Source organism: Acomys minous (genome assembly GCF_964271855.1).
Source record: "Acomys minous genome assembly, chromosome: 2".
Lineage (NCBI taxonomy): Eukaryota > Metazoa > Chordata > Mammalia > Rodentia > Muridae > Acomys > Acomys minous.
Window position 1 is genome coordinate 114,845,516 of NC_140484.1, and position 15,771 is coordinate 114,861,286.

Consider the following 15,771-nt stretch of genomic DNA (forward strand, 5'->3'; position numbering starts at 1 on the left):
GGAAACCTCAACTGAAAAAAATAATACGCCACCAGATTGAGTTGTGGGGCCATTTTCTTGATTGATGATTGATGTGGGAGGGCCCAGCTCTCTGTGGGCGGTGCCACATTTGGCTGGTGGTCCCAGGTGCTATAAGAAAGCAGGCTGAGCCGGGTGTGGTGGCGCACGCCTTTAATCCCAGCACTCGGGAGGCAGAGGCAGGCGGATCGCTGTGAGTTCGAGGCCAGCCTGGTCTACACAGTGAATCTAGGACAGCCAAGGCTACACAGAGAAACCCTGTCTCGAAAAACCAAAAAAAACAGAAAAGAAAGAAAGAAAGAAAGCAGGCTGAGCAACTCACAGGGAGCAAGCCAGTGAGCAGCACACCTCTCTGCCCTTCACAGCAGTTCCTGCCTTGAGTTCCTACCTTGACTTCCCTGAGTGATGGACTACACAACTGTTAAGATGAAATAAACCCTTTCCTCTCCATGTTGCTATCGGTCAATGTTTCACCACTGAATAGAAACGCTAAATGAGTTCATCACCAAAGAGATTGACACAAGACACAGAAAGGCTTTATTTGTTTAAGGAGGACTGAGCTCTGAGAAGATATCAAATATGCATTTAAGTAAAACCATCCGACAAGTCAAGGACCATTAAGTAAACAGGACCCCACCCCCAAGGACCACACCTAAGATGGATGGAGAGGGAGAAACATGACTTCCACCCTGGAAAGAGTCCAGAGCTCTTAGCTACTAGGGCACCCATCAGAGCAGGTCATCCCCAAGTGCAACTGATTCCAAGGCGGCTGCTCCCTCCCTGAAATCCTGGGTGGGAAACCCCTTCCTTATCTGCCTACAGCTGCTCAAACCATTAGAGCTTCAAGCTCCCCCCTCCCCACGCTGGCCCCCCTCCCCCGTTTCTTCTTTTTACTGATTTGGGAGCAGGCTTTTATCGCAGTTTTATGCACCCTAAGTATCAAGTCGATTACAAAGGAGATCATGGGGAAGCCTAATTAGCCTTTGAAATCCCACTTCTCTCAAAGTCACTGCCCCACAGGTGGGGCACAGGTGAGGCGAGTGAGAATATTAAGTGCCCCACAGGTCTCCTGTTTAAAGGCGTTCTCTTGCCTCCCTACCCTCTACAGTCAGTTTAGGTTGAGGTGACACTAGAGCGTTCCTAAACCTAGGGAAGTCTGGGACACCAGCCACTTCAGGCCTTCCTGTTCCCAGTCTTGGGTTCAGGAAAGCCGAGGAAGAGCCAGGATGCTACTGGCAGATCATACTGCGGGGCATCTCCTCACAAGGCCGTGTTCTCAACTTGGACACGAGGACCAAAGAGCTGCTCTGCAACAACCTTGCCGTCGTACTTGGGCAGTGTACCCCCAAAGTCAGCAGGCAAGATGTCCTCATCAATCTCCTGGAAGAAGCCATCGAGGTCATCTCCGTGAACAAAGACCTGTGGGAAAGTGAGCAGGGCAACTGAGCGGAAGCACGGGGGTGGGAGGTGAGGGGTGGGGTTGGGGGTTGGGCGGGGGACGTTGCCACTGCATGCTGTCTTTGCTTGGTGGTGTCTTCCTCTACAGCCCTCCATGTGTGGCTGTCAGGGGCTTGTCCACTCAGCTTGTGAGGAAGGCTCAGAAGGCAGCCACATACTCACCCTCTGTAGCAACTTGTTCTTCAGGAAGGGCTTAACCACGTTATAGGTAGTGGTGAAGTACCAAGGCTGGTGGATGAAGTGGATAGCTTTGAACCTGGCTGGGAAGGAATCCTGCAGTGACGGACAGAGGGACAGAGAGAGAAGCCCTCACTCCATTGCCCCAGCGGTCTCAGGGGCTCCTACTTACCAATGCGCGCGCGTGTGCGCGCGCGCGCACACACACACACACACACACACACACACACACACACACACACCTTCTCCCCTTGGAGTGAGGACTGACTTGTCCTGTACCACATGTTGCCCAGGATAGCCCATCCCAGGCCCAGCCGCCAGAGAACTTAAGCTTCACTTTGGAACCAAAGATCCAAAGGTGTAAAGAGGAAATTGCAAGTTACACATCCTAAAGCTGTCCCGCGATGCAAAAACAAAAGTGAAATCCCAGATTTTTTTTTTTTTAAAGGATGAAATGGCACCCTTCCTTGGTTATATGGTGACTCTGTGCTTGATGTGTGTGTGTGTGTGTGTGTGTGTGTGTGTGTGTGTTTGGTGGTGGTAGTGGTGGGATTTGTTGTTTGTTTATTGAGACAGGGTCTCATGTGTATTATTCAAAGCTGGCCTTATGACAGAATTGCGTTATGACCCTGAACTTAGAATCCTCCTGACTCTTCCTCCTGAGTGCTAGGATTACAGACGTGTGCCACAATGGCCAGTGCTGGGAATCAAGCTCAGAGCTTTGTGCAAGCCAGGGAAGCATGCTACCAACTGGGCTTGAGTTGTTTCAACCTGCCTGTCCGCTGGGTGGACTGCAAACCATTACAGACTATAAGGACATCATGGCCACGCCTCCTTGTCCTTCAGCAACTGCCACGCCCACCGTCTCCCACTGCTTCTTTCCCAAAAACACACTGGCCGAATACAAGGTAGCTCCAAGAAGAGACTGGTGGGTATCAGTATATGAAGGAAGGGTTATCAGGAGAGGGCTGGTGAGATCCCGTCCTCAGGATAAATTCACAAGCAAAAAAGAGGCAGTAGGATACACATGGCCAGTCTGTGGTTTCAGGATAACTCATCTATAGTTAAATCCAGCCTCTGCCACTTTATCTGTGTGTAACCTCGTAAAGTCGGTTACTCTCTGATTATCAGTTTCCAGATTTATAAGACGAAGCAGAAGATGTGGGAGGGAACCCTCTCAAGGAGTCAGTGAAATCGGGCTGGAGAGATGACTCGGAGGTTAAGGGCACTCACTGCTTTTCCAGAGGTCCTGAGTTCAATTCCCAGCAACCACATGGTGGCTCACAACCATCTATAATGTGATCTGGTGCCCTCTTCTGGCCTGCAGGTGTACATGCACCCACAGGAGTCAGTGAAATCAGGCTCCGTTGCCATGCATGTGTGTGTGTGGTAAGATGACGGCTGTCCCTGCTCTGAATGACACAAGATGGTCAACTCCTTAGGTGTCTTTCTGTATCATGAAGCCCCCCCCCACCTGTGAAAGGTTCCAAGATCTCACCTGGAGCATGTCCACCATCTTCTTGAGATCCGATGGGCGGAGGCCTGCTGCCTGCTGCATGGTGAAGCCCTTAAAATTCTCCACAATACAGAAGCCGTTGATTTGAGTTTCCTCATTCTCCAGCAGTTTCTCCAAAATGAAGCAATATGCCTGCAAGATCTAGAAGCATAGGGGCTAGGTATGTGGCTCCGTCATAAGGCCCTATTGGTGGTCCCCAGCATCAGCCTGAAGCCCAGCGAGCGAGCAGGGTTTTAAACTCCAACACACAGAAGTGATTAAATCTCAGGGTCCTGAGTGCAGGGGCAACTGGCACATTCCTCGCTGTAGGGGTTTGCCGAAAGTGTTCATCTAAGACTTCCCCACGCCAAGAAAATAACCTTGAATGGCAGGGGCATGAGGAGAAACCATGGAGTTTGCCCCCAGCACCCTTTTAGTATTGGAAATCACTAGAAACAACCTGCGCAGCCAGCGAGAGAGGAGGGAAGCAAAGGTAGCTGTGGATGGAGGACTGTGGAGCGGTGAACGTGATGGAAAAGGGTAGCGATACCGGGAGCCCTTCATGGCATTTCACTGCGCAGAAGGATCCCTTGTTGATCTTGTTTGTTTGTTGGTCTCAATAGTTATGTTAGGCAAGCTCCGTCTTCAGCTTTTGGTTGTTTTTTGTTTGTTGTTTGTTTGTTTGTTTGTTAAGAGGGTCTCACTTTGTAGCTCAGACTGGCCTTGAATACTGTTTATCCCAAGCTAGCCTTGAACAAGAGTTCCTCCTTCCACCAACCAACTCCCGAGTGCTGGAGTTACAATCTGACCACCATTACTCTGCCTCCTGTGATCTGCCTTTCCCTGGTCCTCCCTGCCCCCTTCCTCTCTTCCACTATCCTTCTCTCCTTTCCTTCCTTCTCCTTCCTTCCTTCTTTCCTTCCTTCTTCCTTTCTCTTTCTCAGTACTGGGGATCGAAGGCAGGGTACTTCAAACTATGAACCAGTATCACCAGGCCTCATTTCACTTTGCAGTAGACAGTGTCTTACTAAGTTACTTAGGCTGGCCTTGAACTCACTCTACGGCCCAGGCAGGCCTTAACCGTGTAATCAGTCCTCTGGCTTCACTCTCCCTAGTAGATGAGTTTACAGGCCTGTGCCACCAAGATTGACAATGATCCCACTGTTATAAGAAAAATGTGTGTGTGTGTAAAATAAATGGAAGAATATAACAGTTAAAAAAAATAGGTAGCAGAATTATAGATGATTTTAATTTTGCAACTTTTGCATATTCTAAAAAGACACTATTTACATTAGGAGAGACAGCTCTATGATCAAAAGAGCTAGCTGTTCTTTTCTTTTCTCTCTTTCTCTCTCTCTCTCTTTTTTTTTAGACAGGGTTTCTCTGTGTAGCCTTGGCTGTCCAGGACTTGCTTTGTAGACCAGGCTGGCCTCAAACTCACAGCAATCCCGCCTGCCTCTGCCTCCCAAGTGCTGGCATTAAAGGTGTGTGCCGCCATGCCCAGCAAAGCTTGCTGTTCTTACAGAGGACCCAACTTTGGTTCTTGGCACCCACATCAGGTGGCTGGTTCATAACTGCCTGTAACTCCAGCTCCAGGGATCTGATGCCTCTGGCCTCCCTAAGAACTAACACTCATGGACACACACACACACACACACACACACACACACACTTAAAAATAATATAGGTCATGGTGGCATGCGCCTTTAATCCCAGCACTCCAAAGGCAAAGTCAAGTGGATTCCTGTGAGATCAAGGCCAACCTGGCCTATACAGTGAGGTCCAGGACAGCCAAGGCCATGTACAGAGACTTGTCTTTAAAAAACAAATATATAAAAATGTTTTTAAAAAAAAATTTTAGTTGGGTTTTTTTTTTTTGAGACATGGTTTCTCTCTGTAACTGGGATTAAAGGTGTACACCTCCACTACACAGCTCATTTTAATTTTTATTATCATTTATTTATGAGGAAGATGTTGGCACCCTGGAGGTGGAGTGACAGGAGGCTGTGAACTACCTGACATGGGCACTAAGAACAGAATTCAGGTCGGCAAGAGCAGCTAGCGCTCGTCACTGTTGAACCATCTCTCTGACCTTCCTCCCCAAAATAATATGTCTTGAAAAAAAAAAGCTTTAGCTGGGCACTTCGGCAGTCAGAGGCAGGCGAGTCTCTGTGAGTTCGAGGCCAGCCTAGTCTACAAAAGCAAGTCCAGCACAGCCAGCCAAGGCTGCACAGAGAAACTCTATCTCGAAAAACAACAACAAATAGACAGACAGACGGATGGACAGACAGATAAAAACATCTTTAATTCTAAAGCTAGTATCTTGGTTACTTAGAAAGTCTAGTAGCATCCTTAATAAGATCAGGCATAAGATAGGGCTGATACACTCATCACCATTTAACTAATGTGAGTTAGCCAGCGTAGACTAATTTCTTCTTAAAGTCTGGGGTCCAAAAAGTAGAAACTGTGAAGAGAACAGTCTCCTTTACTTACAGATAATGGTATACTTAGAAACACAGGTGAAGGCCGAGATGGAGCCCACTTAATATGTTTGTCTAGCATAAGTGTAATCCTGGGTTTGATTCCCCAACACTGCACAGAGCCGGCTACCGTGGCACATGCCTGTAACCCTTGCATGACAAGAGGATCAGAAATTCAAAGGCCATCCTTATAACACAGTGAATTCAAGACCACCCTGGGATACCCAAGACCCTGTTTCAAAGCAAAACAAATAAGAAAGAGGACAGGTGTGGTGGCGCACGCCTTTAATCCCAGCACTTGGAAGGCAGAGGCAGGCAGATCGCTGTGTGTTCAAGGCCAGCCTGGTCTACAAAGTAAGTCCAGGAGAGCCAAGGCTAACACAAAGAATCTCTGTCTCGAGAAAAAAAAAAGAAAAGAAAAGAAAAGAAAGAAAGAAAAGAAGGAAAGAAGGAAGGAAGGAAGAAAGGACCCATGTATGGTGGTGCATGCCTTTAATCCCAGCACTCAGGAGGCAGAGACACTCTGTCTCTGGATCTCTGTGAGTTCAAGGCCAGCCTGGTCTATAGAGCAAGTCCAAGACAACCAAGGCTACACAGAGAAACCCTGTCTCAAAAACAACAAAACAAAACAAAGTAAACAAACAAACAAACAAAAAAAGCACACAGCAAGCATATGGTTAAGTAGGACAGAACCTGTACTTTCCAGAATCTTCCAGCCCACCCTCCTCTGGTCCCCATTCTCTCTATTGCTCTCAGCTTTCAGTATTTGGCAAGGTTTCCTTGAGCTCATAGCCCACAGCTGTTACCTCCAAGCGACACTGCTAGGGACAACCAGTCCAGTGGACTCTACTTGCAAAGCTGCTAGACTTTCCAGATGCCCCGGAGTATCCTAGGAATTCTGTCCCTGCTTGGAAGATGCCCTGTGGCAGGTGACTGCCTGCCTTCCTCCCTGCACAAACCTCGCCTCCTCAGGACTCCAGCAATAGAGGCAAGGGTTGGGAGAGAGAGCCCTGCTGACCTCGTCAAAGGTGACTTCTTCACAGTGCCAGTTCTCAATGTTGAAGACCATAACCACTCGGCCATACTTGTCCCGACTGGAAAGGACACCAGGGTAGCCTGCCTCGATGGTGCAGCGCACAGCCTCCATGGACAGGCTATCGAAGAGTTCAGGGTACTGCAGCCGGAAGTTCACATAGCCTGGAAGAGGGAGAGTCAAGGAGCCCCCTCGGGAGCCATTCCAGCCTCACTCACCCACCTTCTTCGGTGGCACATAGTGAGAATCAGAGGCCATCTTGCTGCCCGTGTGCAACAGGACATCCAACCCTCTGTGCCCCGCATCTTCTCTCCACGAGATAAGATTGGCCTGTCCCCCCCAACTGTTGTGGCAATTGCACGTGGCTCCCAATATGAACGTTGTGATCTGTGCAGGCATGAGGTACAGTCCTGAATAGGAAGGTAAACATACATGTTATATTCTTTCCCTCAGGGACAAGGCACAGGCTGTCAACTGGGCACAGGGTCAGCTGAGTGGGCGGGTGGGCAGTGCTGAGGAGAAGCCTGCGAAGATAAACTCAAGGCCCCAGCTAGACACGCGGCCCTTCCTACGAGGCCCTTCCTAATTCTCGCAATGCCTATGTCACTCACAAGCGCCATACTTACCTACCCTGAACAGGTCCTTGCCTTCATGTGGCCATCTGTGCCCCCAACGTAGCCCAGAGAAGGGGTTTAGGGAGCACCTGCCAAGGAACTGCCAGTAACTTCTCTGCTGTTCTAGAACACCTTTCACCACACCTTTGCCTTGCGTTTCCTTTTCCCAGTTACTCCGATGTCTAATTTCCTTGGGGTTTTATTTTCAGATGTTCCTTTGCAGTGGGAGTCTTTCCACGTACAATTGCCACAACAGTTGTGGGGGAGACAGGCCAATCTTATCTTGTGGAGAGAAAATGTGGGGCACAGAGAGTTGGGTGTCCTGTTGCACACAGGCAGCTTCAATCCTATTTCCCAGCTGCTCACTTCTCTCCTTCCGCCTTGTCACCCAAACTCTACCTACGTACTCTGTTTACATCCACCAACAGACTTTAAGTTCCACAACATCAGGACCGCTTGAGTGCCTTGACCTAAAACAGTGGTGGCCACTGAATTGACATTTGGGTAAAGAGGAGAAAAGTAAAAAGGAAAGCCGGCAGGCTGCAGACTGCCTGCTTCACCCATCCTCCTACAGAAGCCAAACACTTGATCTCCTCAGGAACTGTCTTTCTCCACCCAGTGTGGCCATGGCACTTCCGCCCCAGCTCCCCACTCCCAAGGCAAGCACCATCTTTGGTTCCACCTGGGTTGAGCTCCAGTGTCAGGTAAATGCACGGAGGATGCAGCTCCTCCACCTGTAACATTCCAGAGCCCAAAGTGGTTCTGAGGGGAGGAGGAGAAGGGGGGGGCTACAAAAGAAATGGCTCAGTGGTTAAGAGTGCCGCCTGCTCTTCCAAAGGTCCTGAGTTTAATCCCCAGCAACCACATGGTGGTTCACAACCATCCGTAATGTGATCTGATGCCCTCTTCTGGCCTACAGGTGTATATGCAGGCAGGGCACTGTATACATAATAATAAATAAATAAATCTTAAAAAAAGAAAGAAAGAAAGAAAGAAAGAAAGAAAGAAAGAAAGACCTTCCTTTGTCAGCTATATGTGCTACCAGGAGTCTACTTCCTGGGTCCTAAGACTGACAGAGAAGAGATTCTACTAGGAATCTGGTCTTGACCAACTGATTTTGTCAATCTATCCAGGAACTAACAGAGCCCAAGCGATTTTGAGGGTTCCTCAATACACACACACACACACACACACACACACACAGGACATGGAGACAGTGACTACCTCATGGCATAAGGGAGATTTCTAAGTGTGGAGAGAGGGTACACACCCTCATCAACACGCTCCTCCCTCCCGGGCCAGGGCCAGCCCTCTAATGCCTTTACCTTTGAGCAGCTCATAAGCACGGCCCACGTCAAACTTGCGGGCGCGGATGAAGCGCAGGAGGAAGGCGCTGTCTTTTGCCTGCACCTTCTCAGCCACCGCCAGGGCCAACTCCTCCCCAGAAGCGGCCTGTGCCTGCACCAGTTCCTGTAGCTCCCTCACCGCCTCCTCCCGGGTCTCCTCATTTTCGTTCAGCTCATCCTTGGCCTGGAGCAGGGAGGAGTGGGACAGAAGTTACCAGCAGGCACTGGTAAGGAACTGGGCCTGTTTGAAAAGGCTCAAATCTAAGCTAGCCTGTTAGCTTAGATTGCCCAGGGCGTTGCAGTTGGGGCCTGACTGCTGTGCAGTTCTGCCCTCAAGGGTCAAGGGTCAAAGGGTGGCATGCTGCTCTCTCATACGTTTTGCAATTGGAGAGGGTCAAGCTGCTCAGCCTGAGTTGGTTTGCAAGATGTTGACAACAATATCCAACACGTGCCCATGTGTAGTGTGCTCTTACCAAACATCCTGCTAAGTCCTCTAAATACACGGTGTGTTTTTTAGTTTATTGAATGTATCCACTGTGTGTGTGTGAGGGTTTTGCCTACATCTGTGTCTGTGCTCCTGTGTGCTTGGTGCCTGGGAAGGTCAGAAAAAGGCATCAGGTCCCCTGGAATTGGAGTTATGAATAGTGTTTTTTTGTTTGTTTTGGGTGGTTTTGTTTTGTTGGTTTTTAGTTTTTCAAGACAGGGTTTCTCTGTGTAGCCTTGGCTATCCTGGAACTCTCTTTGTAGACCAGGCTGGCCTCGAGCTCACAGAGATCCACCTGCCTCTGCCTCCCGAGTGCTGGGATTAAAGGTGTGCGCCGCCATGCCCAGCTGAGTCATGAATAGTTGTGAGGCATCACATAGGGGTCCAACCCAAGAGCAACGAGAGCTCTTAACCACGGAGCCATCTCTCTATCCAGACACTGTGTTTTTAATCTTTGCTACACCTCAGTGTGGGGATTTGGTTGTTTTGTGTTTTTAGCTACCTTTGCACTTACGTGTGTGTGTGTGTGTGTGTGTGTGTGTGTGTGTGTGTGTGTGTTTTGGGGAGCACGCACTTAGGGGAGTGTGTGCCACAATGTTCCTGTCGAAGCCAGAGGACCACCAATGGGAGTTGGTTATATCATTTTACTGTGTGGGTCCTTGAGATCAAACTCATTTTGTCAGGCTTCATGGAAGATGCCTTTTAGCCAGTGAGCCAGCTCACCAAGCCCTTGTTTTTTCCCTTTGGTTAGCTTTTGAGACAGGCTCTCTAGCCCGGGCTGACTTCAAATTTGATATAACAGCCAAAGTTTACCTGGAACTTCTGATCCTGCCTGCATCTCCTATATCCTGAGATTACAAGCATGTGCTACCCTGCCCAGTTTTATGTGATGGCAGGGGTGGAATACAGATTCTCATGCACTTTAGAGCTGGTCCGACTACCATAGTTCATAGGCACAGAAGGAGGCCAGACCCAGAGAGATGCAGAGAGGAAAAGATGCTTGCTCAAGGCCACACAGCTAGTCAAACATGTGTGGTCCTAGAACTTGAGCCTCCTGCTTTTCCATTGGTGACAATGTACCCTTGTTTACAGAGCCACTTCTGAAGCAGTGTTCTTTCTATCTGAGTCTAAGATGGCCCCTGCCCCATAGGCTCCAGGCTGGCGTCTGGGACTAGGGTGGTCTGAGAACTGTTTAACTCAGTCCGTATCTAGTTCCCTGACCATCTCTAGAACAGGCTAGTCTCTCCAATCCAGGATTATCTAGAGTGTGGACGGACCTTTTCTAAAGGAGAGAGAAGTGTGTCATGTCCGTCCCACGCCTACAGTGTTGCTTCTTGGCTTGCCCCAGCCAGTACATCCACTCCCTTCCACTCTGGCACCTCACCTTCTGCAAAGTGTGACGGGGCAGCTGGCTGCATGGGCCAAAGACAGGGCCATGGTCCTTGGTTGTGAGCTGCTCCAGCTGTGCCCGGAGCTCCTGCTCCTCTTCAGAGACCATTCGGAATGTGCCCACCTGAGCAGGAAGGAAGCAAGGACAGAGTGGGTCAGCTCTGCCCAGCCACTGGCAAATGGGCCTGCTGAGAGCTTGCACAGTGCCTTTGGCCGAGGTCTGTGCTAAAGCCTCCTCCCTTTGGTGGGTCAGGGCCCCAAAGAAATTGTCAAGGTGTAGGGAGAAAGAGGACAAGGAAAGGGCTCGTTACTCACCCCCTCTGACATGTTGCTTCTCGAAGACACTGAGGGGAAAGAAAGAACCTGTTTGCTCTGCTCTGGCCTCTTCAGGTAGCCTGTCCCCAGCAGCCAAGGAAGCCGGGACTGCAGTGATAATAGAGAAACCATTTTGTGTCTGTCTCAGAACAGTGGCTATCAAGCATCTCAGTCCCTCCCAACACCTAGCCGACTGGTCAGAAAGACAGATCCTGGTCTCTATGCTTCTAACTAGTGGGTGAAAGCTAGCGCTCTTCCCCGCCCCCCACCTCTCCCCACCTGGCGCTGAAGGACATGGCTCCTGGGCTACACTTGGGGAGCACTAATGCTACTCTAACAAAACCCCTACTCTTCAGCTGCGACTAGCCAGGAGCAAAGCAGAACTGGGCCCATTCTCAGCTACAGCATCAGATCACCAGGGTGTAAGGCGATCCCTTTTCCTCTCTGCAGCTTCCTTCCCGAGTGCAGATGTGCACCCCAAGAAACCTCAGGACCTAGTAGATGGCTGTGCTCCCTCCCATCCCCCCAGTGCACTCATTCTTAGGAGCCATGGTGAGCAGTTACACAATCAGTCCTAGGGGTGCGTTCAGAGCTACGTGACACACTAAGGACTTTGACATTTACTACTGTGGAGTCAGTCACGGCAGCACCATTCCCATTTTATCTAAGGGGAAAACAGGGCCGGGAGAGAGAATGACTTGTCTGAGGTAATATAGCCCAAAGAACCCATTGCTGAGGATACATACCTGAGCTGTGACTCCTATAGGCTCCAGGAAGCAGCTTGGGGCAACAGGATGTGGGACCTGGGTTCCAATCCTACCTCTCACGCTCGCAAGTTGTGTGATTTCACCTGAATCTTGACCTTGTTGAGATGGAGGGGTTATGAGATGTAATTCAACCGTACACATGCAAGTGACTCTGGGCCACCAGAACAGATTTCAGTCTTGGCCCATACATTTCCAGATTTTCTCCTCCGGGGCCTAAATGTCCCCAGTGACTGCAAGAGCTTTAATCATTCTGTTTCTACGTGGGACCAGGTTCCATTGGTCAGCTCAAGTCACCTACTCATAGTTGATGAGTACTTGGGGCTTGAACCTGTGTCTACCTGACACAGAGTCCGTTTGATGCCTTGAGCCAAGTCCTGTCTGCAAACTCCCTGGGGGAGCCAGTGACAGAAACTTTGGAGTTTGGAGAGCTCTGGATTCGAATTTGGCTTTTACCACCTGTGTGACCATAGGCATACAGTTAGTTAGCTAATCCTTCTGAGACTGAGAGCAATTTGAGGACAATAGTGTCTGCCAAAAGTAATTGTCATGGAAACCACAAGGTTTCTCTACAACAGAGTCCCCTTTCCCTTTTTTAAAAAACATCACACTGAAATAAACCTAGTTTGTACACTGAAACTTGAGGATCCCAGAGAATTATCTGACCTTTGAATCTGTCCCTCCCCTACCATGGCCCCCACAAAAAAACAAGGGAATTTTGGGGCCTGGAATCCACCCACAAGAACCAAGTACAAGCCATCTCTGGATAGCAGGCAGACATGCAAATATGTAGGCATAAAAGACCAAGAAGCAAGTACAGTGGCACACACCTATGTTCCCGGCACTTGGGAGATAGAGGCAAGAGGAGCAGAAGTTAAGGCTATCCTTGGCTACATAGTAAGTTCAAAGCCATCCTGTGCTACATAAGACTCTACCTCAAAAAACGAAAAGCAGAAGCTGGCTACAGTGATACACATCTTTAGTCCCAGCACTCAGGGGATCTCTGAGTTTGAGGCTAGCCTGGTCTATATAGTGCATTCCAGGAAAGCCAGGGCTATACAGCGAAACCGTGTCTCAAGCAAACAAAGCTAAGCAAGACTATGAAGAACGCAAGAGGAATTAGTGACTAGCCCTAGCAAGATGCGCAGATCACCAGCCCAAGTCCTGGATCTTAGAAATACAAGGTTAAAGGACAGAAGCATTTATGTCCATTTGTTTGTTTGTTTGTTTGTTTGTTTGAGACAGGATTTCTCTGTGTAACCTTGACTGTCTTGGACTCACTTTGTAGACCAGGCTGCTGGCCTCGAACTCACAGAGATGTGCCTGTCTCTGCCTCTCAGAGTGCTGGGATTAAAGGCGTACACCACCACCGCCCAGCAATTTATCTCTTATTTTTAAAAGTACTTATCCATGAGCTATAGGCATGTATGTACTGAAAATATGTTACCCCCTAGCCTCACATTGGTGTTCGCTGCCATTTAGAATTAGCAAATAAAATACAGTTGTTTGCCAGTATTAGGACATATAAAAAAAAATGCTTGATCATCCGCAGTTCTAATTGAATTAGGTATGTGCTGTGTCTGCCTGAGCTCGGTCTGGCTCGCCCTGCACAGTGGCATACGGCTTTACAAGCAATCTAAGCAACCCTGACCACTCACCCATTCCCAGACACACATTCTTATGCTCCCCGACCCAGCCAGGCCCTATTGCTGACTTACCTGACAGCTCTTCCTTGAGGCTACCGGGGTGCCTGTGGGAATTGTTCCTGGGCTCTGGAGGCTGCCTCCTTTGGAGGTGTGGTCAGGTCAGCGAGCTTGGATTACTGTGTCACAAGGAACTTCTCAGGCCCACCGTTTCCCAAGCGAAGCACTCTGAGGGAGAGGGGAGAGGCCCAGCCTGCAGGAGCCCATCAAAGCCCTGCTTTGTGAGCTCCTGCTTGGAGCTCTGTTCAGCCATGTGGAAGCTGCTTCACTGGGATCTGGGCCAGCCCCATCTCATTTCCCTGCCCTCTCTCGCCTCTCAAACTGGGAGGCAGGGAGCCTGGGAGAGTACTCTCTCCCACAAAGGGTCGGATGTATAGGGAATTGAAGAGAAATTGTAAATGCGGTCATCAATGCAATCCAGGCGGATGGTCCATGGTGGTCCCACGTGCAGAGGGAAATGGAACTGGCAAGCCTGAGCAGGTATCCCAGGCTGGCCCCAAACCACACTGACAAATGTCAGACACACCCTCAGGCCCCCCACCACACACACACACACACACACACACACACACACACACACACACACACACACACACACACACATCCTTTGGTTTTATGCAGCCCAAGTCACTTTTGAACTCCTGATCTCCAACCTCTGCTTCTCAAAGGCAAGGCAAGCAGGTGTGTGCTACCACAGCAGGTCTCTCTTGCCTGGTTTCCAGTCCTTGCTCCAGCACCTTTCTTGCCGCGGGGTCACCTCACCACGCCATGACTCAGTCTCCTCTGCGAAGTGGGCTGACTAGAGAACCCGGCTGGGGCTGTGGGGGAAGATCTGAGACGGACCACACAGCATCCACTTCAAGTGCTTAGCTGCCTGATCCCTGGCAAGTGTTCTGGGGAGCCGGCCGTGGTGCCCAGTGCAGAACCAGTGGGCACCTAGGTAAATGAAACACCACATCCAACCTCAGTGCAGCCGGAACCCCTGAGCAGCTGCTCAGGAGGGAACCAGCCTCTGCCTTGGCATTTCCCTGGGGTATGAGAAATGCAAGTTCTTTAGATCAGTCTCTGCAGGGGGACTCCAAAGTCAGAGCTCCATACTTTCACCACAAGACAGTTATTTGTAATTAAACCTATTTTCAGTCTGAGCCCAAATAGTTGCCTTTGGTCCTGGTTCTCTCTCCTTGAGGTGCTCGGGTCAGGGTCAAGCTCTTGTGCTCAGGACATTCTCTGGAATCTAGCCACAGAAGGGTTTTGATCTCAACACAGTCTGGGGCTTACACAAGAAAGGCCATGTGTAGACCATGAAAAAAAGACAGCTACCTACAAGCTCAGGAGGTGGCATCAAAGGATAACGCCTTGGTTTTACACCTCCAGCTTCCGGGATGGTGAGAGAATAAACTTCTGTGGCTAAGTCACCTAGGCTGTGGCATTTTGCTGTGACCAAGGAACTGCACTGGCAGCGAGGCTTCCGGAAGATGATAAGAATAAGAGACCTGGCTGCCCCCAAAGCTGCCAAGAGGCTCTGTAAGGACCAATCAAAGGGCTTCATCACAAAGCATCCCTGGGTACCAAGAGCACTGTAAAGCCCATGACATAGCCTGTCAGAGAGGGCTGCCTGGGGCAGTGGTTCTCAACCTGTGGGTCGTGACGCCTTTGGTGATTGTGTATCAGATACCCGACATACCAAATGTTTACATTATGATTCATAACAACAACATAATTACAGCTATGAAGTAGCAATGACAATAATTTTATGGTTGGGAGGGGTGTCACTGCAACTATAACTCTATGAAAGGGTCATAGTTTTAGGAAGTTTGAGAACTGCTGGCCTAGAGCACCTCAGGACACCAGCAGGCGTGAGGCCTTTCTAGGGAAGAAGAGCTCCCTGTGGCACAGTTTTCTGCTCACAGCCCTTCTCCTGCCCTCCCTGCCCATTCCTAAGGTCCTGTTTACCTCCAGCTCCTCTTGTTAGAACAATGGCACCACTGTCCTCATTGGCCCACAAACCTATGCTGCTGCATTGGCAGACACCCTTGGGCTCTCTGGCCTGCCTGCCCTAGCTGACTGAAGAGAGGAGGGAGGGGGGCTTGCATTTGTGGCGGTCAGTGCATTAGTGTATGAGTGTAAAAATATTTCTTTCTTTCTTTCTTTTTTTTAAGAGACAGGGTTTCTCTGTGTAGCCCTGGCTGTCCTAGACTTGTTTTGTAGACCAGGCTGGCCTCGAACTCACAGTGATCCGCCTGCCTCTGCCTCCCGAGTGCTGGGATTAAAGACCTGCGTCACCACGCCTAGCAGTGTAAAAGTACTTCAACTTTGCTTTCATCATGAGCAGAAATAGATGGGCATGTTGTGTCACAATTTATTTGAATAAACATAAGCTCACAGCTTTCTTGGCTGCAATTTCCCAAGTAACTTTAATTTTTCTTGAAAAGCTGACCACAGACAATCATAAGAATTTCAACCCAATCTTACTTGCCAATATTAACTCTTAGATC

The 15,771-nt window shown here is 49.5% G+C and overlaps 1 protein-coding gene across 3 annotated transcripts; it reads right to left on the reverse strand.

The window, feature by feature from the left end:
- Nucleotides 1–532: 532 nt before the first annotated feature.
- Nucleotides 533–14,057, reverse strand: RLBP1 (retinaldehyde binding protein 1). 3 transcript variants are annotated; one of them, XM_084766352.1, is made up of 10 exons: nt 13,988–14,057; nt 13,292–13,444; nt 11,556–11,671; nt 10,810–10,917; nt 10,490–10,618; nt 8,601–8,805; nt 6,647–6,825; nt 3,152–3,310; nt 1,639–1,749; nt 533–1,437 (listed from the first exon to the last, which is right to left on the reverse strand). In XM_084766352.1, exons 4-10 carry the CDS (start codon nt 10,819–10,821, stop codon nt 1,279–1,281), a joined length of 954 nt encoding a protein of 317 aa, XP_084622478.1. In that variant the 5' UTR covers nt 10,822–10,917; nt 11,556–11,671; nt 13,292–13,444; nt 13,988–14,057; the 3' UTR covers nt 533–1,278. The 3 variants fall into 3 exon arrangements, with proteins under 3 accessions (XP_084622478.1, XP_084622479.1, XP_084622480.1); XM_084766353.1 differs by lacking the exon at nt 13,988–14,057 and adding an exon at nt 13,930–13,947; XM_084766354.1 differs by lacking the exon at nt 13,988–14,057 and having other exon boundaries at nt 10,810–10,838; nt 13,292–13,633.
- Nucleotides 14,058–15,771: the final 1,714 nt, after the last annotated feature.

Coding starts and splice junctions, on each gene's coding strand:
- RLBP1 (XM_084766352.1), bottom strand. Junction 8,806..10,489: donor CCCGTCACACTTTGCAGAAG/GTGAGGTGCCAG, acceptor TCCCTGCTCCAG/GCCAAGGATGAGCTGAACGA. Junction 1,750..3,151: donor AGATGGTGGACATGCTCCAG/GTGAGATCTTGG, acceptor CCGTCACTGCAG/GATTCCTTCCCAGCCAGGTT.